The sequence below is a fragment of the Rattus rattus genome, chromosome 18 (genome assembly GCF_011064425.1).
Source record: "Rattus rattus isolate New Zealand chromosome 18, Rrattus_CSIRO_v1, whole genome shotgun sequence".
Classification (NCBI taxonomy): domain Eukaryota; kingdom Metazoa; phylum Chordata; class Mammalia; order Rodentia; family Muridae; genus Rattus; species Rattus rattus.
The window spans coordinates 41,037,205-41,063,840 of record NC_046171.1 but is presented as its reverse complement, the minus strand read 5'-3'; the positions used below and the strand labels follow the sequence as shown (position 1 = coordinate 41,063,840).

The following is a 26,636-nucleotide window of genomic DNA, read 5'->3' as shown; positions in this document are numbered from 1 at the left end:
GACTCAGTGAGTGGCTTACAGGCCACTTCGGTATAGAAGTTCCTTAAAGGCAAGGGCCACGTTTATTCTATTTTCCTAACCCTAGCATCTAACGTATGATGAGCAGGCCCAGACTGCTTCTGCTAACAGGCACATCTGAAGGAAAGACGATTGCTAGAACAATCTAAGAGGCTGGTTAAGAGGTGTGAATGAGTTCAGAAGTGCTGAGGGGCCCAGGGGAATCTGGTACAGCCAGGGCTCAAGGGAGCCACCCACTGAACTGTCTTCTCACGTGATAAACGTTTTATTCTTACACACCTCTTTTTGTGAGGCCTTAGCCTTCTGAACGCTTGGCTTACAGGGGTAGCCTCCATACCCAGAGTTTCCCACATAATCATTTAAAATTCAATCACACAGGAATAGGAACGTCCACTGAGTCCAAAGCTGCCTCATTTATCTTGCTTGCTCTGAATGCTTATCCGAGACCGTTACATAATACCGACTTCTTGATAGCTTGTCCTTGGCAAACAAGAGGAAGAGTAATGGCTTACCATTGGTGTGGGCATGGCATTCAAGACTTTTTCCCATTTGGACTGAAAATTACTTGTTTCTGCCCTCCCCACCAATGTGCTCAGGATGCTAGCTGGGCAGCAAAATTGATCTCAGGCTCTGACTGCTTAGCTCACGGATGGAATGTCTACTGGTGTCATTGGCTTCATAGACTCTATCTTTCTATGAACTGGACTGAATCAGAGGCAACAGGAGTTAACTAAAGCATTTCAGGACTATCAAATCACACCGCTTATTCTTGGTCGATAACTGCAAATCTTACAACAAGAACCAACAGTTGTTTGCTGGTGTAGCTCACATAGGACAGCATTGGAGCTGCTGGTAGTGGACAGTTCTGGACGAAGTACCATTCTCTATTGAGGAGACGCCTGCTCACCGGTATCCCATGCTCCAGTGGGCAGCCCACACCCATGCACGCGTGGGCAGCAGTAACTAGTCGTAAAGACATAAGTCTGGGAGAGGGTGTGTTTGTAGGGGCACAGAGGGAGGAGGAAGGCGAGCCAGGGGGCAGTCACAGTCATATTTCCTTGTAGTCATGCATAAAATTCTCAAAAATAAAGAAATATAAGAAATTAACTGGACAAAAGGATATATAAATTTGAAGACCACAGTGAAATAAGACTTTAATACAATTAGACACAGAGCAGATTAATACGCTCTTAGTTTCTAAGTCAATGATAAATATTAAATGATGATAACAAGATTTTCACCTCTTTGATGACTTCCTCCAGTATTTCAGCCTGTTTGTCATACGGCTGCTCAAAGTTCAACTCCTTGGAATGTCTCAGAGTATCCTCCATCATGGCAAACACCTCTGGGTGATTCTCAGTCACCTCTTCTATCAACTCTTCTGGGGAGCCTGAAATCACACGAGTTAACCCATTATCTGTGATAAGGCATGTCTTGACTTTGTGCTACTCTAGCACCTGCTGGAAGATGGGGGAAGGACTATTACTCACAGAAGCACAAATGACAAGTGACACGAAGCCCCTGCATCTGAACGAAAGTCAGGTAAAGGGAGGATTCTGTCAAGGAGGCAGAGGAGGGGCTCGAGCAGCCAGGAAGGAGCCTTACAACGAAATGAATACGTCCACTCACGGGACAGGAGTCCAGAGAGGTCAACTTGAGCAGGGCAAGCTGGGGCTGGTTGGGGGGAAAGTTGGCATGGACTTGATGTTTGCTGGCAGGGCTGAGGGGCCTCCAGGCGACTCTCCCATTTGACTGTGTATCTTACTCCTGTAAGGCAGAGGCTCAGCAGTCCCTCCTCACCCTACTGATTCCAAGATCTCCAGCCTCATTTTGGAACCACTGCTGCTTTAGGCCTCCAACTGTTACTACAACCTCTGGTCCAGAACCCAGTGGCTCTCAGCTCAAAAGCTTTCAAAGGCCAGTTGCCTCCTGCCCTCTTTGCCTTAAAATGTGCTCAGGGGAGAAAGAGACACAGTTCCCCCGAGATGCAGAACAGAAGAGCCAAGATCCATGGGGAAAGGGGCGGTGAAGAAGGGCCAGGTAAAGCTGGCATGAGGGCCAAAGTGCCTTGTTCCCTCACAGCTGTTCTCTCCCTTAACAGCAACGACATTCTTTGTGTCGCTCTTGTGGCCAGATGGAAACGTATTTCCCAGCTTTCCTCATGGCTTGGGGAGTTAATGACATGCAAATGGGTTTGGGTGAGAATAGTTTTGGCTGTTGTTGTTGTCGTCAACTTTTCTGAGAACTCCCACGAATTCTTTTTCTTTTCCATTTTAACGTGTGTGCATTAGGCACATATGTACAGGCACACGCATGTGTGGATATGTGTGTGCATGAGTGTGGAGGCCAGAGGTTGATGTTGGGAATCATCATAGTAGAGCCCTGAGCTCCCTGGTGCCCTAGCCAGCCAGCACTGGGGAGCCTCTGTCTTTGTCCTCTGAGAGTGGAACCGTGTATGCCGCAGCCACCCCATAAGGCATTTGCATGCGTCCCGAAGACCTGAACTCTGGTCCCCACACTTGTGTATCAAGTTCTTTACCCAGCGAGCCATCTCCACAGCCCCTCCTGCCAGTTCTTTAAGAGAACTCGGCTAAATGACAGCCAGCGTTCACTTCTTGCTCCCCCCGACCCCCCTTCTTTCTGCTATGGCCTGAGAGCAGAAATCATGCCCGGGTTACCATAGTAACCACACACCGAGGATGGTAGAGCATCCATTTTCCAAATGCTCTTCTCACTAGAACAATATGTTGTGTTATTTTTCCTGTGTTCACGCGTGTACAGTTGTTCATGCTTTAGGACCCCTTAAAGACAATGCTTGGGGTGGGGTCTTTACCTAGAATAAGCAAGGTCATAGGTCTGATTCCCAACACACACTCACACACACACACACACACACACACACACACACACACACACACACGGGCGTACATTGTGTGCAATAGTGGTTTTGTCTTTTAAATCATATTTTTCCTTCTAAATTCCAAAAGAGACACTGAAATCTTGGGAGACCACATTTAAGAGCACCCAATGACCAGATACTAATTTCCTCTTGCCTGAGCTCTAATTCTCTTCTTGAAGGTCTCGGGACCTCTTCCTGCTAACTGCGGACGTGCCACTGATTTCTTTTCCATCTGGGGGTGAAGCATGGCTAAGAACTTAAGATGAGCATTAGGACAATACGTGCTTGGATTCGGAAGAAGAGTTCAGGATAGGCTTGGGGACTCAGGACTCATGGTTGTGACACAATTCAGACAAGGGCCATAACATTCAAATGGGCAACCATATCTGTCTGCAGAAAAAATAACTTGTAACAAAGTTAGGATTTTAGTTTGATATATTGGCAGTGAAACTAAAGCAGGCAAGGCATGCGAGCGAACAAACACACATACAGGTGTGCCCTTTCTGAGGCAGCAGTCTCCCATTCCAGATGCCGTGGCCTCTCAGTTGGCCTTAAGGAGATCGGCTGTCAATACTGGCACTGTGCTGTGGGTAGACATGGTACCTGCTTCTATGTTGGACACTTGGTCCACAAAGGAAAGGGACAGTCTCTGGAAAGGACTGTAGATTGTTGAGTAAAGTCACCAGTAAAAGAGGTGGGGCTCCCAGCAGCCACTTTGATGGTCTGAAAGTATGGGTGGCCTGCTGTGAAAGGTATATACATGTACATGTGTGTGTGAGTGCCTATGTGTGTGCGTGTGTGTACATGTGTGTGTGTGTGCATGCGTGTGTGTCTGTGTGTGTGTGTGTGCGTGTGTGTAGGAGGGCAACACATAGGAGTTTCTAACAGTGCCCAGCCAGTCCTTACTAGCTTGAAATAATAACCAGGAAAAGCATGTATGTTCGAATTGAGCTCCCATAGGCCGGCCAAATAGAAAACAAACGAACTACGATCCACAGAGGTTTTCTTGGCAACAAAGTTAAGATTCACATTGTACGTCACATTATTGATATCAGCAACAGCGGCAGCAACAAAATCACCCGAACAGAAAACTCTCGCAAAAACCAGAACGCTGGAGCAAAACGTTCAAATCTTGGAAGTAAGGACGTAAATTAATAATAGAAAAGCAATTAGTTGATTTTGGAAGATGCCTCCGCGAATCCTAACATAGCAAGATGATTTAGTAAGCAAACTACTCAATTTTGAAAGGAAAAAAAAAAAAGACCCTGAAAAATCAGGGACTAACGTGGAATGTTTTTGAAGAAATAAAACAGTTGATAAAACAATTTAGAAAATCGATGAAAAGTGAAAATTACTACCCAAGTAAAATGAAATATGCGGCGAGCAAAGCTTAAACAGCTTCGGAAGTAAAAATTCCTGTAACTCTGAAGGAAAAACCCTGAGCAAGATGAGATAGGTCTGTGTGTTAATGGAGGAAATACAATTTGGAATAGCTTTCCTGCAAAACAATTTTCTGTAGTTCTGCTAATGTTAGTATCCAGGTGAAACTCTTACTAAAAAGGCATTGAAACATTATTCAGGGTAGCAAACAAAAGTAACACAGATTTATAATATAAAGAACGGGAGACGTGGCCCAGCGTATACACAGGTGTCGGGCACTGCCTGTAACTCCAGGCCCAGTGGATCTGACACTGTCTTCTGGCCCCTGTGGGCTCTTGCACGCCTGTAACCACACACACGTGCATGCGTGTATGCACACACACATTCATAAAGTAAAACACACTGGTATCTAATGGCTAAGCCACAATGTAGTCATACAAATCATGGAGTTCTTTAGGACCAGGATTAAAATGTTTCCTAGCAATTTAATGCCTGGTGTACTGTTATTCAAGAGTGGCAGAGGCTAGACCTGGCGGCTCCTGTGGGATGACATAACAGACATAGTTGCATACTGTTACATCGTGTGCTAGTATAGGCTGTCAGGAGTTTAGCATTCGAACACAACAATGTATAAGGTGTGAGAACACAGCCAATGGTGCTGACATTTTACAACTGCAATTGTGGGTTTATGACACTCGGGGTCCAGAATATATCAGAGTGAGTAGAGTGGTTTCAAGAAGGAATGTGTGGTCATATGAAAATGATTGTGTGACATTAATCTTGGGGTTCTGCTCGCGTGTAACTCCTCGGTTTCTCTGTCTCTTCTGCGCTTTGGTGAATCTACTCTGTGCTGTAGCTGCTTTGTGGAAATCTTCAAGAGTGAACCTGTCTTTTTCCCCCCTCCTGATGGTTTTCTACGTTTGTGTTTGAGTTTTGAGCTCCCATAGGACGGCCAAATAGAAAACAAACGGACTAAGGTCCACAGAGGTTTTCTTGGCAGTGTATTTCCTTACCATCTTTGTCAGTGTCCCCGGAAATGGTGTTCTCTGACTTTGACTTGTCTTCCGGGCCAATCTCTAAGGCGCTTACGTTCCTGGAGCCTTGAGCTTCTGTGGCAAAAGAAGGAACAGTATTGGCTCACTACATACGCTAGGAGGGACCTTCCTCGACAGGGTCAGGCAGTGTGCTTTTACCTGGGTCGTCTGCAGAGGGTGGAAAGTCTTCAGAACTTTTTGTCTTTTTATAATCCGAGAAGTCTTCGTACTCTTTTTTTGTATAGTGCATTCGCAGTTCCTTCAAGGTCTTCTCCTCTGAAAGACAAATGGCTGTGCTGAAGGAAGGCAGTTGTGAAGACAAAGAGGTTGGCAGAGCCTTACAAGGTTACCTCTGGGTCCGACAGACTTGGTTTCAGTTTTGACTGTTCTGTAAGGCTGTGTCTCCTATTTTCTTAGGCCAAATGAGGATGGTTAAATTCAAAGCATCCGTGGACATTAGCTGGTGTGGACATAGGGAGTCTCTGTTGGTGGCTAACCTTTGTTTCATTTTACATAGTTTGTGATTTAAAAACCTTCACTAGTCTCCCTTGACAACTCGTCTTAAATAGATGAGGGGTTAGCGCTCCCAAATCAGAAGTGTTAAGGTTAATTTTATTGTCAGACTTGGAATAGTCAGTGAATTTTAGCAGACTTTTTAAGTTCACAGGAGATAGGAAACTATCTACTTGTATGTTCCAGTGGGGAAGACATTTTATGAAAAGCTTCAAAACTTATGTTTTATTCTCATAATTTCGTGTAAGAGGAATTACTGCAGATTGTGACAATCATGAAAGACAGGTTTAATTCCAATCTAGTGTCTTCACTCTGACAAGGGGGGGTTATGGCAAGGCTATAGCACCCCACTCTCATGCTGCGCGCACCGTCTCATCTTACATGTTTCCTTCCTCCTCTCCTTCCCTCCCTCCCTCCCTCCCTCCCTCCCTCTCTCCCCTCCCTCCCTCCCTTTCTCCCCCTCTCTCCTTCCTTCCTCTTTTTTCTCTCCACTCTCTACTAAAATGTAAGCATCAAGAGTATGGAAACTCTTACCGTTTTTCTACTGCAAAGAAAACACTCAAGTGTTTGTTGAATAAAATGAATGACTCGTGGGCTAACAGTTCCCACCCTCCTCCCAGCTTTAAGTGGTCATGAGCACGATGCACAGTCACATTTTTGCATTTGGAAAGTTATACGCTAAACCTATACATTCCTTCTAGATCATCCGGATGGACACGGGGAGCCATGCCGTCCCAGTCCTGGCTCTTAAAAACAAAAGGTTCTTTGGGTAGAAAGATGGATTCTTTTAACAGCTCATAGGCTAATCAGAAACAAGATGGGCGACATAAGAAGGCGGGTTCATTCTTGCTCAGTAAAAGTACAACAAATAACAAGCAAAAATACTTCTAATAACAAAGATCTTACAGTGCACAAGAATGACGATAAACTAGTTACACTGTGAATATTGAGAAAGGGTGCTCGATAAACAGGACTTTAAATAGTTTCCTTTACCATGACTGTGTAAGATGTGTCTTAGAAACCCAGACACAACTTGTTGTTGGAGTGTAGTATGGCTGGTCAAACAAACAGGTTAAAGAGTAAAAATCTTTAAGGTTATCTTGCTAGATGCTGACAAGACAAGAAACATTCTTAAGGAGAAACACAGGGGAGAGCCTTTAAGTTATATGTAGCAGGATGGGGTGGCCACTAAGTGGCTTTCCGCACCCACGACAGACCGCCTGCCGCCCTCTACTCTAGACAGTGATATAAACCTCAGACATTCACCTCAGACATTCACCTCAGACATTCATCTCAGACATTCACCTCAGACATTCACCTCAGACATTCACCTCAGACATTCACCGGTGTCTTTGTGGGCAAGGTCTACAAATGCTTCTTTCGTCTGCATTCCTTTGTCTACTGAAATCAAAGATTTATTTAAAAATCTAATTTTAAAACTTAAAAATTTAAAGATTTATTTTGTAGGTCTCTTATGAGGATGACATAGGTCATATACGCAAGGTAGCCGGCATAGCTTTATCAGGTAGTAAATGCTGAATAAATACTATGTATTATTATTTCCATAATGATCGTGTTTTATCAGGAAAAGAATATTGAAATGAATACCCAGAAGGCTGTATGAGGTGGTGTTATGCTTCCGGAGGCTCTGTGAAATTTACCAGTGGCCACAGAATCTAGTTTAAAAGTATTGGAGTTGGTCTCAGGGTTTGGATACAGATCTTTAAGCGTGAGAACGCTCCCATAGGTGCAGTACTGAGCCAAGGCTATTCTGTTATGACAGGCATGGTGGTTCACAGTGCAATCCAAGGGCTCGACAGGACGGAGGAGGACTGAAGGTTCTCCGTAGCTCCAGGCCAGACATATATATGTATGTGTGTATGTGTACGTGTGTGTACGTGTGTGTGTGTGTGTGTGTGTGTGTGTGTGTGTGTGTGTGTGTGTGTATGGAAACAACTAGAGATATGAATTCTTCTGAACCCATCTATGAATTACAAAAATCATCATGAAATAAGAACTGTCATTTTCCTAGAGAAAAACCAAGCCCACTTTTGAGTCTATCCTAAAATATCCTGGGCAGGAGTGAGGAATTTTGTTGGGAGCTGGGTTTTGGAAAGGAGGGTCCAAGTGTCTTCTCTGCGCTGACTGGGTTAGCGTCAGAGTAATTTAGCTGCCACCAGTAAAGCCAGAGAACTGTGGAGAGTCCTCACTCAAGCTCCCACCAGAGCCCCAGTAGGAGGCCGAGCTACATCCAGGCTGGCAGGCGTGTGGGCTGGACCAGCATTCCAAGGTGAAGGCTTGTTTGACTACCAGTGAGGATAAAGTCACAAACACTCTCGGCCTCTGGTCAGCAAGGAGACCCGTGAAGAGGTAAGAGCTGGAAACATCCTCTTTCACAAGCACGAGTTATAGGAGTGAACTTTTGTGGGTGTGAGTCAGTTTCCCCCAACCCGACTCCCGCCTTAGCCAGGCTTAGCCGGGCTTAGTCATTCACTGAGAGACACGGTTTGTGGCGGGAAAATGCTTCACCTTGCTTTTTGACTCGCAAGTCATTCAGGAGCCTCTCTTTCACGAGTTTGATGGCCGTGTTGGTGGCCTCGCTTATGGTGTCTTTAATTAGCTTATCACGGGCACTGTCAAAACGTGGCTGGACAAGCGTGGCATAGTCAATCACCTGCAGAAGTAATCATGGCATAGTCAATTACCTGCAGAAGTAATCATGGCATAGTCAATTACCTGCAGAAGTAATCAAGACGAGAGCAATCACGGGGTACTGTAGACGTAAGACACATTTCTCCTTCCTTCCTTCCTATCTATCTATCTATCTATCTATCTATCTATCTATCTATCTATCTATCTACCTACCTACCTTCCTATCTAATTATCTATCTATCTATCTATCTATCTATCTATCTATCTATCTATCTATCTATCTATCTATCTAATTACCTACCTATTGACCTGCTTCCTAAAAGTAGACACTACTTGAAGCATCTTTGGAATCATGTACAGAATTCACTGATTTTTTAAAACAACCCCATTTATTTTCAAAATTTAAAGCATCATTTTTATTATTTTTAGCTGTGTGTGTGGGGGGATATGGTGTGTGGGTGCATGCGCATGAGTGCAGGTGCCTGTAGAGGTCAGAGGCATCAGATCCCCTGGAGCTGGGCTTACAGGTGGTTGCGAGCCCCCTCATATGGGTGCCAGGAAGTAAATTTGGATCCCAGAAAGATCAGGTGTTGTTCTTCACCACTGAGCCATTTCTCCAGCCACCTCTTCTTAATAATAACGATAATTTATTTTATGTGTACGAGTTGCTTGACTTCACGCATAGATGTGCACCATGTATGTGCTTGGCACCCTCAGAGGTCAGAAGAAGGCGTTAGGTCTTTTGAAACTGGAGTGTGGATGCTCCTGCACTGCTGGGTGGTGCTGGGCCCCAAACCCGGATCCTCTGCACAAACAGGGAGTGCTCTTAAGCACCGAGCTGCTGCCTCAGCCTCCTCGTTTCCTTTCCCTGTATGCAGAGGTGTCGTACCTTCACGTGTGCTTGTGCGTTCCATGCATACTGGCCCTCAGAGTCACAGATGGAATGGCTGACACGTGCAGAGACACAGCAGAGTAACCCGGGGAGAACAAGTCTCGGGTCTTTCCGGTTAGTGTCTTAGGAGCAGTACACAACGCCGTGTGCGTCTTTTGCACACACGCACTTATTCATGCTCTGGAAATCCATCTACTTGGTTGGACTGTTGTTGGTACTTAAGAGTGTGCATGTGCTCCTGCATATGAACAGATAATTCCAAACTACTCCTCTAACGTATAACCCCACGGCTGACTACAGTGGCTGTCATTATTCCATATCCCCGCCAACACTTCCTAAAGCAAATCCCCCTCATTTTAACCATGCTGCTGTGTGTCTGATAATGTCTTGTTTACCCGGTGACTAGGGAAGTCAAACATTTCCATGTTTATCGGACACTCAGATACTGCCTTTTTGAAATGGGTGTTCATCTATCTTGACCATTTTTTTATTGTATTTCTTATATTTTAGAAGTTTCTTACAGTGTTCATGTTTGGGTGTCATTTTTTTGTTTTATAAACAGTACAGATATTTTCTACCATTTTGTGGTTACTGTTTCATTTTTAATGGCATTTGCCCCCTTTTCCATATCTGTTTTTTGTTTTAAAACTACTGCTCCCGGGGCTGGAGAGATGGCTCAGCGGTTAAGAGCACCCGACTGCTCTTCCAGAGGTCATGAGTTCAGTTCCCAGCAACCACATGGTGGCTCACAACCATCTGTAAGGAGATCTGATGCCCTCTTCTGGTGTATCTGAAGACAGCTATAGTATATATAATAAATAAATTTATAAAAAAAAAAAACAAAAAAACAAAACCAAAAAAAAACCCAAACAAACAAAAAAAACCCTACTGCTCCCCCTTTCTTTTCCTTGGGCTAAGAGGTTTTTTGTTTTTGTTTTTGTTTTTTTAACTTGTTTATTTTTACAAAGAACCAAAATTTTGTTACACTGCTTCTTTGTATTTTGTCTTTTGGTCTCTATTTCTTCCCCAACTTCTGTTAGTGATTTTGGGTTCAACTGGAACTTGCAAATGAGTTGCAGGCTCCTAAGGACTGTGGGTGAGCCCCGGCGTGGGTGTGTCCTGATTGCCCCTGTCTTCTCTCCAGGGCCACCTGGCTTACCTTCCTGAGGCTCTCTCTGACAATCCGGAGGATGCCTTCCGCACAGCAACCCCAGTGCCCGATGGAAAGTTATGAAAACCAAGCTCAACTAAAATTCTACAGAATTTTACAGAAAACAGGGGCTCCACAAGTAGTTACCTTTGCTTTGAAGTGTTCTGCAATCAGGTTGGCCAGTGTCGTTTTCCCTGAGTGGTTGGGTCCAAATATAAAGACTTTGCAAGGTGGCAACGGCATAGGTGGTAGGAGGAAGGGACGGGGGTTCAGCAAGAACAATTTTAATGTTTCCTCCGAAGAAAGGCAGTACATTTTACCTAGAAAACTTAAAACACACCGCGAGAGTAAGCAATTTAAAGTGCCACGGGCAGCTTTAAAACGTAGGCTCTGGAAAGCTTACTAACCTCACGGAAAAGTCTGCTGCTCCTGGATAAATGTTCCCATCCTTTAAGGACACCGGGCAAGCCCGCGCCCACTTGCTTCGGTTCCATCGATACCTTGGCCCCATGAGTTTATAAGACGACACCGTGCGGAACAGCTCTTCCTGTGAACCGCAGACACTATCCTTAGGAACACGAACCTAAGCTTTGCAGACATCGGCGGTACCAAATATTTGACCTTTATTTGATTGCAGTTTACTATTTAAGGAACAGTTTAGAATGCACATTTTGGCTTTGGGGGCGTGTGGTGATTTGAATATGCTTGGCCCAGGGAATGGCACTGTTAGGTGTGGCCTTGTTGGAGTAGGTGTCTGCTCCTGGCTTCCTTTGGATGAAAATGTGGAACTCTCAGCTCCTCCAGCGCCATGCCTGCCTGGACAATGCCATGCTTCCTGCCATGATGATACTGGGGTGAGCCTCTGAACTGTGAGCCAGCCCCAGTTAAATGCAGTCCTTTATAAGAGTTGCACACATACGCACACTCACGCTCACACACATATACGTGCACATGGACACACACACATACATACACACTCACACACACACACTTGCACACATACACACAGTCACACACATAGGTGCACATGCACACACACGCATACAGTCACACTCACACACACACACATACATGCAAACACACCCATACACACATAAACTCATACTCACACTCACAGACACGTATGCGCACAGGTACACAGACACACGCGCGCACACACACATGTACACACACACACGCGCGCACGCACACGTCCCTACCTGTGGACTGTCACATGGCCTCAGTTAGATTACAGGTTCGACTTCCTTTCTCCTGATAAGAACCCGTTCTGTTGGCACCTGAGATTCCTGAAGTGCTTCTCCACGCTGCTGAGGCAGTACAGTCCCTGAGCCCTCAGCCAGTGACCTTTGCCCATCCTGGATGTTCCTACCCCGAGTCCCCCAAATTATATAGGCCAAGTAAAGCCGATCTGCCTCCCGGTGACTGGCTGCTCCCTAGGTGTCTTCTATGTACTCACAAGGCTTCCTGACCCCCAGTCTCTCTTTCTGCTTTCTTTTCCCTCCGTGGCCAATATTGGCCTATGACCCCCAGGGTGAATGAGGGTCACAGCTGCTGCCCAAGGTGGTCAGAAAAGGGGATCAGATTGTCTGGAACTGGAGTCACAGATGGGCACTGGGAACTCTATCTGGAGTAGTTTGCACTCGAAACAACTGAGCTATCTCTCCATTCCCACAAGGCTCTCAGAATTAATTGGCCATCATTTTGGACCACGGAGATGAGCCATTCTGATGAACACATTCACAACTCATGGCATCAAAGCAAAGCAGGGCAAAAGCTCCCATAACTGCTTCCCCAGACTCTGTGCCCACCTCCCTTCTTCTGCTGTACCCGAGTCCACCTGCACTGACCTGCCGTGACCTCTGGGCTTTGTCGTGCCGCATATCAAAACGACTTCTGCGACTATTGGCCTATTTGAATTTTGGGATCTACTTACAATTCCACTATATCAAATTTTCTATGCACATAGGCTAAGTTAGTCTTCCCCAGGTACATCAAACCCTCAAACTAACAGTGCTTGTGTCTCTTATTCAGACATCTCTTTTACTGGAGTTAATATCACAAATAATATTGTGCTCAGACTGTAGCTTCTTCCTAGATGTCTTTTTAAAATTATATATATATATATACATATACATGTATATATATACATATATCACATGACTTCTCTATCTGCATGCATACTTGCATGCCAAAAGAGGGCACCAGATCCCATTACAGATGGTTAAGAGTCACCATGTAGCTGCTGGGAATCGAACTCATGACCTCAGGACCTTTGGAAGGGCAGCCAGTGCTCTTAGCCACTGGGCCACCCCTTCACTCCCCGAAGGGATATCTTTATGGAGAGAGCGCTATCCCTTGGACCTTAGGAGATGCTGGGACACGGTAAGGTGGAGCAGTATGCGTTCAGGCCGGTTGGTTGAACTTACAGTGTCGATTATGTCCGTCATCTCCTCTTCTGTGCCCTGAAGCTTGGTTATGATGGCCGCCCGCCGCACGTTCAAGTACTTCAGCCGCTCTATGACCGTCTGAGTGTGAGGAAAGAACGTTTGCTCTCGTTGGCACTTGAGCATGGCAAATGTTATGAAAAAGTCGTGGGCTCATGCTTCTTCCAAGATTCTGTGTGGAATCTACTCTCAGTCTTCCCCGGCTTCTATGCATCGCCGAGATCTTTGGTGTTTCCTTTACATATCTATCTATCTATCTATCTATCTATCTATCTATCTATCTATCTATCTATCTATCTATATGCATATTTATATGTATGCATATTTATATGTATGCATATACATACATAGCAATATATTGCAGATAATATAGAAATATGTAAAACACATAATATACATTTATAAATCCATATATCATAAATATAATATATAAATTTAAGATATATAAATATGATATTTATGTAATATATTATAAATATAGCATATTTATAATATATAGATATAGATATACATAATATTAAACTACTTAATATGTATAAGTAAATTCAAATATAAGATACTTATATATGATGTTACACATATTATATATAATTTTATATTACCTATTAGATGATATATATTGTATAAACATATATTATTTAAATATATGTATTTATTTTATTATATATTACATAATATGTGTTTATAAAATATATTACATAATATAAAATGTATTACATATATTTAAATGTATGTGGTATATATTATATAAATATATATGAAAAATGTTGGTTTTTTGAGGCCAAGTTTCATGCATGTCAGGCTATCCTTGAACTTGTTCTGTGGTTGAGGGTGATTTTGCATTGAGGGCTGCCTGTCTCTCCTTCCTCAGTGCTGGGATTGCAGGCATATGGCACCACACAGTGCACTGTATAGGAGATGAGACCTGCAGTTTCATGCTGCTAGGCAAGCACTGGAATAAGTGGGCCCCAGTTCCAGTTTGCTGGTGTTCCTTGGTGGCTTGTATATGCTTGGCTATATGCTCTCTCTGATGTCGCACTGCAGTGCATGGCTGTTTCTCTCTCTCTCTCTCTCTCTCTCTCTCTCTCTCTCTCTCTCTCTGTCCCTCTGATTTCACACTGCAGTGCATAGCTGTGCTCTCTCTCCCGCTGACGTCACACTGGTATGAGAACCACAGAGAACAGCTGTGGCAGATGTCGCTGTTAGATCTAATTAGAAGAGGACTGAACATGACCACTGGCTTTGGCAAAGAGGAGAGAGAGCTTTGTAGCCTTGTAGGCACTTGTCCCACGTGAGGTCTTATTTGTCCCTGGTCTGGCCCCACCACTTAGGTATCCTGATCATGGTGCTACCTGTGATCAGACATTGTCTTCACTCTTCCCCTTCGTCCCCTTGCTAAGTTGCTGACCAGGTCGGTCCCACCAGGCACACCTCCTGAAGCAGTCCTCACACTACCTCTTTTGCACAATTCTGCTCATTACCAGGGTAGGTTAGGCCACCATTTTCTGCTGGATTGACCGTGAGAACCACAGGTAGTCAACTTACCACCAGTTTGTGTCTCCTTTTCTTTTTCCTCATGTGTCGAGCTGGGTAGATTTTCTTTTGTTCCTGGTTTTAAACCTTTCACTGGTTGCCCGTTCCCTCATGATGAGATCTGAACTCTTCCACTGACAGCGTTCTATAGAACTGGTTCTATAGAACTCTGGGACTACCCCACACTTCCTACCTTATCCTGGTCTCAGCCCTAAGGTTGGTTCCTGTTCTTTCTGATCCATGGGCATTTGTATAGACTCTTCCCTCAGCAGAGAATGTGTCCCATCCCCTCCTCCACCAAGCCTTCAGGGTCTAATTCTTACTCCTCCTTGAGTGGAATCCACCCAGATGAGCATCAGGCGCTCTCCTTCTAGCACAAGCCCCTGAACTACCTTACGCTTGTGACTGTAATGCAAACTGCCGTTTGTGAACTTATTTTCCTACTAGATTGCATGCTTATATAAGGGGAGGGACTGATGGATTCATCAGCTTCTTTCCCATAATCAATATTATGCTAGATGTGTATGAGATTTAAAAAATAGTTATTGTGTTTGTGTTATTAATTAATATGTGGCACTAGGCATTAGACCTAGAATTTTATTCCCAACAAAAAGCTTCGGCCATTGTAGTGGGTAAAGTAGCATCTGTTCCGGTTGTAAGTTGCACACCCTCAATGACTGTGGATGCCAGCATCCACGCCCTCACTGACTGGATGTCAGCATCCTGTCGCGTGCCATTTGCTTTTACTTTTCTTGGAGGCACTGTAGCCTTAGAGAAGTTTTAAATTCAACTGTTGTTTTGCCTTCAACATGAGCAGATGAACAAACGCAACACGGAAGTTTAAAGTGTTGAAACAAAAGTTCACGGTAATACCCTAGAAACAGAACCCCTCATAAAACGAGCCCAAGCCGGAAACGTTTCAGAATTTCTCAACCGCGAGGCATGTGCCGCACACTACACTCACCAGGAAGAGCTCCTCCGGTGGCTTATTCCCATCCAGCTCGATGAGATACTGCGGGTTATGCTCAGCCATTACCTCCTGGAGAAAAATCAAAAGGCAAGCTGAATACGAGGGGAGACTCTTAATGCACTGTGAGGAAGTCTTAAGAGCTAATTCGTGCATCATATGCAGGGTACAGTGTGGTCATTTGCTGTGTACAACAGATCTTCGCACAGGCAGAGCTAGCCTGCCTACCAGGGCCATGTGCTCGAGGTGCAGTGGTGGGCTTGGTCGCTGAGCTATGGCCACGCCCCCACCCACCCATGCTCCTGCCCCTATATTTTTTCCCTCATGTTTTCCGCTATTCTAAAGTTTAAAAGTTCTTCCCGATGTTCTTCCCGATAGAGAAGGTTTTGGGGACATTTTGCAGCACACGACTTTGCTGCTTGGTTTTGAAAGCACGGAAGAAGCTGATTGAAATTTAAATCGTGTACTTTCTTCATAACAGTAGCATGAAGCTTCGTGCTGCCCCTTCTATTACTTTAGGGCATACCACTTTATAGAAAATGTACGGAACAGAAGAATACAAAGTAAAACATCTTTAGTCCGTTCACTGAAAGGGCTTTACCACTGTTCCCCACCCATTTTGTGTGCTGCGAAAGAAATGCTGTTGCATATTTGATAGCAAAGAAACTCCAGCGCCTACTTGCCCGCTAAACGTTATAGTCAATATTTCCCCATCTCTTTCCAAGATTATGAGAACATCCCATCCTCACAGTTGTGTGGGATCACATGCTGTGGCTACAACAGCTATTTAACAACCCTTTGCTATTAGTAGATTATACTAATTAGTATCTTATTAGTTGTTTTAAAGTCGTTTTACTTATCCTTAAAGCTAAACGTTTTTCTTCAATAATTTCCAATGTGACTGGACTGACGGCAGCCACTGAGGGAATTCAGGCAAACACGCTTTCCACCCTCCTGTTCGTTATCCCCCATGCTCATTGTTGACAGACGTGTTGCACGCAGGGCATCTCTGACCGTATCCTTAGACACTGATAATAAATAGGCTGAAAATGAACAGGCTCCTTCCAAAAGCAGGGTTGGATGTCAGCAGGTATAATGTATAGTTCAGAAGTCTCACAAGCAATGCAGAGGCTGGGCATCCTCTCCTCAGGTTACTGCCTGTTTTAGCTTTCATAGTCTGACAGACTGAATTGAATAAAGACAGCATCTGTTTTCACTTTTCATCTTGCTGGCGGGCCCGTGGTCATATTCCCATCTCCATAAACAGCCTGGCGACTTTTGAAAATTATGTTTACCTTATCCTGAGCGGCATGGAGGGGCTTTGAAGGAGGAGAATAACATGGTTGTGAGAAAGAGACTTGGCGGGCAGGATGGACGGATGGCTCTGTGGTTAAAGCACTACTGCTTTTGCAAAGGATCCGAGTTCAATTCCTAGCACCCACAAGGTGGCTCACAATGGCTGTAGCTTCTGTCCAGGGATCCTGTACCCTCTACTGGCCTCCAAAGGCTTCTGAATACACGCGGTGCACATGAATGTGTAACACGCACACACACACATACACAAACATGCACACGTGTACAATAAGCACACACTAAGCACACCTTTAGAAACAAAAGCTTTTTCTGAGGATTTTCATCGAAGACGCTCGAAAACCATTTAACCCCAGGCAGAGCCCAGATGTCAACGCTGCCAGTTCAGCGATGTCTCCTTCTCACCTCTAAAGCATTGAGGAGAAGCTCCTTGTAAAGCTTCACGGTGACTTCAATGTTCTCCAGATAATCTTCAGGCCTCTGGACAAGGTATTGAAGAGTTTCGGTCACCATCTGCATTTCAGCCAGAAACGCCTAAGTGGGGAAACACAGAAGGGAGAGTCAGAACTTAACTCTTGGAAACCGGTTACTTAATTAATGAGGGGTGTCCCAGAACACCACCTTTAGTGAGAATCAGTGAGGCAGAGTGGAGACTGAGGCCCATCAGAGATGGAGCCTACCCAGAATCTTCATTAGAAATGACTTTAGATTGACCTGAGAACTTGCTAATTTGTTACGGTTGTTCTCTATAAGCTGGATGGCAGAGGGCTTCATTTCCTTTGAAATTGGAGTCTCCGAGTGCCCCAGCTTGTGGACCATACCCTCATGCAGGTCAGGAATCAGATTCCCTGCATCCCAGGTATGTACAGAATGATTCACGACAGAAGAAAACTACAGTTGTAAGAAGCAAATGAAGAAATTATATGGTTGAAGTCACCACGACATGAAGAACTGTATTAGAGGGTCACAGCATTCAGAAGGTGGAGAGCCCCTGTTCTAGTAGTTTCAAAGTTTTGGGTCTTCCATTAAGGTCTCTGACTCATTCTGAGTTATGCCTGTGTGGAGTGAAGGGCAGGGGTCTAGCTTTGTTCCTGTACCTGTGCACACTCATCTCCCCAGCACTGTTCACTGAACGGAATGGCTTTCCAGCATGTTCACAGCAGTGTTACAGAGAATCACATGGGTGTAGCTCTGTGGGTTGATTTCTTGGTCCTCTGTGCCACTGACCTACTTGGATGATCCGTGATCCTGCCACTTTGATGGCTTTGCCGTATCATTTGAAACCAGGTTCCCGGTACCACTGTCTTCCACGAGTCTTGGGATTTCATTCCCATGTTTGTGTTAGAATTCTGGCCATCAGAACTTTGGTGAGGATGGGGTGAACCTGTACAATACTTCTGGTAACAGACATTTCATGCACTGACATGGGAGACTTCATGACCCAACTCTCACCAATAGACAGGTGTCCTAGACAAAAACTAAAGAAAGGAATGCTAGCGCTAACAGACAACATAAGCCAAATGAACCTCACAGACATTTACGCAATATATATCCTTATGGAACTTTCTCAAAAACTCACCACATACTCAGACACAAAGCAAGGCTCACTAGATACAAAGAAATTTAAATAACTCCCTGTATCTTATCAGACCGCTACAGAGTAAAGCTGACATCAATGGCAACAGAAACAATGGAAAGCTTACAACAAAATAAACACAAGAACAAAACTGAAGAGATCTCATCCTAGCAACTTAACAGTACACCTGGAGGTTGTGGAACAAGGCTGGACATAATCAAACTGAGGCTAAATCAATGAAATAGAAACAGAGAGCAATACAAATAATCAATAAAACAGAGAGATGGTTCTTTAAGAATATCAACAATATAAACCCTTATCCAAACTAACTATAAGTGGAAAGAGAATACACAAATTAATAAAATTAGAAATGAAAAAGGGGACATAACAACAGACAATGAGGAAACCTAGAGAATCACAAGGAGATACTTTAAAACCCTGTACTCCCCCAAATTGGAAAATCTAAAAGAAATGGATAATTTTCTTTATAGCTATCACTTACTAAAGTTAAATGAAGATCAGGTAAACAATTTAAACAAATCTAGAACTCCTAGTGAAATAGAAGCAGTCGTTTAAAATCTCCTAGCCAAAAAAAGGTCAAGGCCAGATGGTTTTACCACAGAATTCTACCAGACTTTCAAAGAAGAGTTAATGCCAATACTCCTCAAACTATTTCACAAAACAGAAACACAAGGGACATTGCCCAATTCATTTTATAAGGCCACAGTTACCCTGATACAGAAACAACACAAAGAGTCAACAAGTTGAATCGAAAGAGAATTACAGACCAATTTCCCTTGTGAACATAGATGCAAAAATACACAATAAAATATTTGCAAACTGAAACCGAGAACACATCAAAAATATCATTCACCATGATCAAGGGAAGGGACTAAGAGAGCCAGGCTGATCCCACACCAGGCTGCAAACTAACAGTTTGGGAGACAAGGCTTAAGTTTCTGTTTCCCAGAAATGAGAACCTGGAACCTGTGGTTAGCTAACCACAGCTGTGGGCAGCCAATCCGAGGACACCGTGTCGACAGACCTGAGAACAGGTAGTTAGAATGAGCAAGCAACCCCCTGGGAAGTTGCTAGAGCCTAGCCAATTGTAGAGTCAGTCAGACCCCTAGAGAGAGAGCTAACCAATCAAGGTAAAAGGGCATGTGGACCCCTTCCTCGAATTCCCCTAATTGACAATAAAAGCTGGGCCTGCCAGTCCACCAGAGGTTTCCATTTCCTGATGGGGTTACCCCTACATACAGGAAATTTAGCTGAATAAACATTCTTTGCCTTTGCATACAATTCGAGTCTGAGGTATCATTCTTTAGTAATTATTGAACCCTAACACAAGTAGGTAGGCTTCATCCTATAGCTGTATGGATAGCTCAGAATAAAGAAAATCAACAAAAGTAATACACTATAAACAAACAGAGAGAGAAAACAAACCACATGACCATCCCATCAGATGCAGAAAGGCCTTTGACAAACCCAGCTCCTCTTCACGATGAAGTCCTGGAGAGATTAGGAAAACAAGGGCCTCAACATAATGAAGATTGTTTACGGCAAACTCACAGTTTCAACTTAAATGGAGAGAAATTCAAAGGAATTCCACTAAAATGAGAAACGAGACAAAGTTATCTGCTCTCTCCATATCTATTCAATACAAAACTTGAAGTCTTATCTAGAGCAAGAAGGCTGAAGGAGATCGGGGGAATACAAACTGGGAAGGAAAACGTCAGAGAATCTTTATTTGAAGATGATATGATAGTATGCATAAGTGACCCTAAAAATTCCACCAGGGATCTCATACAGTTGATAAACACTTTCAGGAAAGCATCTGGATACAAAATTCACCCAAAATATCATTAGCTTTCCTATATATAAATGACAGACTGAAAAAGAAATCGGGAAATAATAGCCTTAAATAATATAGAATAGTTTAAGGTCATCTTACCCAAGGAAATTTAAAAACTTGCATGATAAAAGTTCCAAATCTTTCAAGAAAGAAATTGTAGAAGACATCAGATGATAGAAAGATCTCCCATGCTTGTGCATTGGTAAGATTAACATAGTAAAGATGACCACCCTATCAAAAGCAATCTACAGATTGAATACAGTCTCCATCAAAATTTCAACATAGTTCTTCACAGATCTTAAAAGGACAACTTCATATGGAAACATACAAGCACACACATGCACATGCACATGCACACGCACATGCACACGCACACCCCGAAACAAAAACCAGGATAGTTAAAAACAATCCTGAACGATAAGGCAACTGAAGGAGATCTCACCATTTCTGATCTCAAGTTATACTACAAAGCTATAATAGTAAAAACAGCATGGTACTGGCATAAAAAGAGACACATTCATCAACGAATTGAAGACTAAGATGTAAGTCCATGTACCTATGGACACTTGAGTTTTTATAAAGAAGTCAGAAATACATATTGGAACAGCAAATGGTGCTGGTCAAACTGGATGTCTGCTTGTAGAAGAATGCAAATAGATTCATGTTTAGCACCCTGAATAAAACTCAAACCCAAGTAGATCAAAGACCTCAGCATAAAACCAGGTACACTGAACCCAACAGAAGAGTAAGTGATGAATAAACTTGAATGCTTTGTCATGGGAGATGACTTTCTCAAGAGAGCACTGACAGAGCAGGCACTAAGATCTACAATTAATAAATTGAACCTCAAGAAACTGAAAGGTTTCTGTAAGGCACAGGACACCATCAGTTGGACAAAGTGGCAGCCTACAGAATGGGAAAAGATTTTTACCAACTCCAAATCCAATAGAGGACTAATATCCAAAATATACAAAGAACTCAAGGAATTTGATATCAAGAACCAAATAATCCAATTTTAAACTGGGGTACAGAATTGTGGGATGATGTCACAGGTGAGGCAGGCACAAGATAGAAGGAGGCCTGTCGTTGGACGAGAAGGAAGAATGGGCGGGAGAAAAGTTTGAAAGAAAGAGGAGATGGGAACGGAAGAGGGGAGGAGACTGCAGAATAGCCTGGGACAACATGGATGCTGATGTTAAGATTCCACGCTGTACCTTTACAGGTTGTTATCAATGTTCTTAAGGGATGGGTGTGTACTGGGCTTTGTATGTTTAGGTGGGCAATTATATCTTATCAATTGGATCAGAGGTTATTGTGTTGTGTGGTTTTTCGTGTGGAGAATTGAATTTGGGAGAGTGTGTGGGACGCCACGGAGTTGGGATGTGTATTTCTGGCATGGAAACCTGCCTTGGGAACTGGATAGGTAGAGAGATGACTGCCAGGCTCAGAGAGAGGCCATCGGCAGTGTGATATGGGGTGGAGCAGAGCAGGCGAGACGCTTTGCTGACTGAGATATATATATATATATATATCAAATATCTTGGGGCAGTACGGTGCTAGACCTAGAGCAGGTAAAAAGACTGATTTACTTTTTATAATTTTACAACAACAGAGAATTATCAATAGAGGAATCTCAAATGGCAGAGAAACGTTCAATGTTCTGAGCTATCAGGGAAATTCAACCAAAACTAATTTGAGATTCCATTTTATACCTGTCAGAATGACTAAGATAGAAAAAAAAAAACCCACAACAACAAACAGCTCAACCTGGAGATGGGGAGGAGCAAGCTGAACACCTCCTCCATTGCTGGTGGGAATGCGAACTTGTACAGCCAGTAGGGAGATCAGTGTTTTGTTTCCCCAGAACGCTGGCAATGAATTTGCCTCAAGACGCAGCTATACCACTCTTGGGCCTATACCCAGAGGACACTTCATTCCACCACAAAGACACTCGCTCAACTGTGTTCATTGCTGCTCTGTTCGTAATAGCCAGAAACTGGAAATGGGCTAGATGTCCCTCAACCGTAGAATAAATAAAGAAAATGCGGTGTGTTCATACAAAAGAGCAATACTCAGTTCTTAAAAGATAAGCATGGTATGTATTTGCTTATATGTGTGTATTAGCCATTAAATAAATGATAACCAAGCTATGATCTGTGGATCCAGAGAGGTTAGGCATAGAGGAAGGGAGCAGGAAGGACACATGACTCTCCCTGGGAGGGGGGTAGATTTTAAGGGGGTGGAATGGAATGGGGGCAGTGGGGAGCAACAGAAAGAGCCTATAGGAAGGGGGAGGGGAGATGGGATTTGGGGAAATGAGGAGAGAGACAACTAGAATTGAAGAGCGTTTGAGGGTTGGTACGGAAGCAGTGCAGTGGAAATTTCCTATAATACATGAAGGTGATCCTAATGGAGTCTCCAAAGAACGAGGGAGACAGAACCCTACTTCCCAGCTCTTGTCACCAAACATGGCTTCTAGTACCAAGGCTGAGTTTCATCCATTTGAGCTGTTTGTCACAGGGTCTTATAGAAATCCTCAAACAACCCAGGCTGCTGTCAAGGTTGTTCACCACAAACTGACAGAAAAACTTCACGCTGAAGACAGCACCCACAGAGCTCACTGAGCGTGGAGCAGTCCAGCCAGTGCCTGCACAGAACCTTCATCCCCACATTTTAGTGTCTGGGACATGGAAAGGTATTCAGGAGGCTGCCGAAAGAGAAACATAAACGATGACCCAGCAGTAAAATCTTTGATCCACAATCTGTCCTAAACATGCTAGGGCAGCACAGATCTCGTGGGGGTAACCAACAGATCCGATCTGACTTAAGGCCCACTACCCATCTGTGTGGGAAGGCTGGCACTGCTTGGGTAATCAAGAACCAGGGTCTAGGTAGTCCAAAGGCCTAGGGTAAAGCCAAATAGTACTGGTCTTAAAAAATGACAATAAAACGACCCCAAATGATATTCTGCTATACTCATAGATGAGAGTCTTATTCAGTCACCATCAGAGAGGCTTCTGCATGGAGCAGATGGGAACAAATAGAGACCCATGGCTAGGCATTATACAGAGAGAGAGAAGGGGAGGGAGGGAGAGAGACAGAGACACAGAGAGAAGCTTGTAACACAGCTTTAAATGGGATGTCTCTATCAAATCCTCCCCTCAGAACTCAGGGAACCCTGCAGCAGGGGTAACAGACAGCAGGGTCAGAGGACAGCAGGAGAGCATGGTCCTCTAAAGCTTCTGAGCAAAGCTCATGTGAACTCAGAGGAACTGACCCAGCAGTCACAGGGCTTACACGGGCCTGCAACCAGGTCCTCTGTGTATACACAACAGTCTTCAGTTGAATGCTTTTATGGGATTCTTGAACGTATAAGCAAGTGGCTCTCTGATTCTTGTGCCTCCTTGGGGATTTTTTTATTTTTCTGTTTTCTTGTCTTGTACCACTTGGATGTGATGGTGGCTTCTGCTTATTATAATTTATTTTGTTATCTCCTAGAAGTTTGTTCTTTTCTAGTGAGAGATGTAAACGTAGTAGACCCAGATGGGAAAGAAGGGTGGTGAGGAGCTGGGAGGAGTGGGAGGGGAAGCTGTATTCAGATTATATTGTATGAGAAAAGAGTCTATGTTTAACAAAAGGGGAAATACATAAAAATGTGTATCATTGCGGGGATGGGAAGTAAAATCCCACCGAGATAAAAGACAACCAAACTGCTGGCGGGATGCAGGCGCAAAGGAACCTCCGCCTGGTGGAAATGTAAATTAGTCTAGTCGATGAAGAGAACAATATCGACATTCCTCGGTTCCACCTCGGTTCCTCCTCGGGGAGCTAGAATGTAAATTCCCGCACGGTCCAGCTAAGCCACCGGTAAACTGGTAAAGGAGTCCAAGGCAGCGTGCAAGCGCTTCCTGCAGTCCAGCAGAGTTACCATTACCATTACAGTTACCAGTGCTCAGCACTACTCACAGTAGCCAAGTTATGGGTTTAGCCTACACGGTCATCTGTTAATAACAGAAAAACAAAACATTGTGTGTGTGTGTGTGTGTGTATGTGTGTGTGTCTGAGTGTGTGTATGTGTGTGTCTGAGTGTGTGTACATGTGTGTCTGCGTATATGTGTGTGTGTCTATGTGTGTGTGCATCTGCATGTGTGTGTCTGGATGTGTATCTGCGTGTGTGTGTGTCTGTGTGTATCTGTATGTGTGTGTGTCTGTGTGTATCTGCATGTGTGTCTGAGTGTGTGTCTGAGTGTGTCTGCATGTGTGTGTGCACACGTGTGTGTGTGTATGTGTGTGTCTGAGTGTATGTGTCTGCATGTGTGTGTGTCTGCATGTGTGTCTCTGCGTGTGTGTTTGTGTGTCTGCATGTGTGTCTGCATGTGTCTGAGTGTGTGTATGTGTGTGTGTGTGTGTCTGAGTGTGCTGCATGTGTGTGCGTGTGTCTGAGTGTGTGTCTGAGTGTGCTGCATGTGTGTGTGTGTGTCTGAGTGTGCTGCATGTGTGTGTGTGTGGTATACATACATATGCAATGTTTTCCTGCCATAAAGGATGAAGTTATGTCATTTGCAAGGAAATCCAGAGCTTGTCATCATGCTAAGTGAAATAAGCTATGCTTGGGAAGGAAGACTTGGCACGTTTTCTTTCCTATGTGGAATCTGGATTAAAAATAACAATCATGGGGTTGGGGATTCAGCTCAGTGGTAGAGCGCTTGCCTAGCAAGCGCAAGGCCCTGGGCTCGGTCCCCAGCTCCGAAAAAAAGAAAAAAAAATAACCATCAGCCCTGAAATATTAGGGTGACTGTGTGGAGGGAAAGAGGACCAGTGGGAGGGTGGTGAGGGCACGTGGGTGGGTGTGGCCAAAGAACATTGTGTGTGCATGTGAAAAGGTCAAGACCAATCCCATTGCTCTTTGTAATTAATTACACTGGCTGTAACTAACATATTTTAAAAACTCCAATAGTTCTGAGAACACAGTTACCTTCTGCTATTTCCTCCAGATCACAAACACTGTAAAGAACCTAAATTTTCTCCATCACCTGCTTTCTTTGCGGTCACGCAATTAGAGTTTAAAGGTGTCATGTGGCGATGGTCACACTGAACCATTACCTCCTCCTCTTCTTCTTGTTCTTCCTCTTCCTCCTCTTCGGCTTTTCCTTCCTTGAGGACTTCCTTCTTCTTTTTCCTGCGGCTCTCAATGATTTCTGGGTCCCACTGTTCTCTGGTGTATATGTAGCCTGTGGTACTGTGCTGCCGTTGCCCCGAAATTCTTTGGCATAAGTCGTAGTCACTGCACTAGGAAACATTATTAAATAATTTAAAACATTTCATTTCCTAGGAAGGCAGGCTCGTGTGAGACCACGCTAGGGAGACAGGCAGAATAGTCATTTAATGAGGTACTGGGCTTCTCCTCTCTGAATCCCGCTCTACTCCAACCTCACGCACAGAGCTCTGTAAATCTGTCCATTTTTCTGAATTGCTCAGAAAAAAGTGTAACTTTCCTTTTTCTCTCTCTTTATTTTTAAAAATTACTCATTATTATTTGTTGTGTGTATGGGTGGTTTGCCTACATATATGTCTGTGCTCCACGTATGTGCCTGGTTGCCCATGAAGGCCAGAGAGGGCATCAGATTCCTGTAACAGAGTTATAGAGGTTGTGAGCCATCATGTGAGTGCTGGGAATTGAACCTGGGTCCTCTAGAACAACAGCAGCTGCTCTTAACCACTCAGCCACCTCTCCAGGCGTTCTCTTTTCTAAACATCATTTCTCTGGCACTTTGGGCTTCACTCTTTGTATAAACTTCAACTTTGCATAAACTTCAACTTTGCCTGATTTTAAACTTTTTGAATAAGTTTTTACTTCCTGTTTCATCTTATCCACTAGATAAATTTATTTTTTTCCTTTAAATTCGAGCAAATCAATACTGTGATGGTATTTTGTATCAAAGTCCAGTGCATGGCAAATTTCAGTACAGGATTTGCCTGCCAGGTCAACAGTTTTATTTGTCCAAAATTAATGCATATGAGATTATTAGACAACTTAAGTAGGAGGAAGAGGGCCAGCAGAACAGTGGAGGGAATAAAAAATAGAACAGAAAACCAGTTTAACCTACAGAGCTTCAGGGAGATTTTATTACTTTAGCTTAGAGAGGCCAAGAAGGAAGGGAAATGAAGGAGAAATTAATAATCTCCTACCGAAATATTCATAAATACTTGTCATATTTATAAATATAATATATAATTATATTATATCAATATAATTATAACACAATGTATTGTAATATAATGATAATATAATTAATATAATTATAATATAATTATATACATATAATATTTCATGAAGTTAGAAATGGGGCCTAATATCTCATGTTATCAAGCCTTCAACTTCTGCAAATGGAGAGCTTATTCCATGTGGGAA

The 26,636-nt window shown here is 43.7% G+C and overlaps 1 protein-coding gene across 1 annotated transcript in view; it reads right to left on the bottom strand.

The window, feature by feature from the left end:
- Positions 1-26,636, bottom strand: part of Ak9 (adenylate kinase 9) — a 110,426-nt gene that overhangs the window by 72,581 nt on the left and 11,209 nt on the right. The window contains 10 exon segments of the mRNA XM_032888566.1: positions 1,260-1,408; positions 5,311-5,397; positions 5,491-5,607; positions 8,374-8,518; positions 10,686-10,866; positions 10,946-11,085; positions 12,965-13,063; positions 15,480-15,554; positions 17,199-17,327; positions 25,328-25,513. Of these exon segments, the coding sequence (XP_032744457.1) occupies positions 1,260-1,408; positions 5,311-5,397; positions 5,491-5,607; positions 8,374-8,518; positions 10,686-10,866; positions 10,946-11,085; positions 12,965-13,063; positions 15,480-15,554; positions 17,199-17,327; positions 25,328-25,513 (1,308 nt within the window).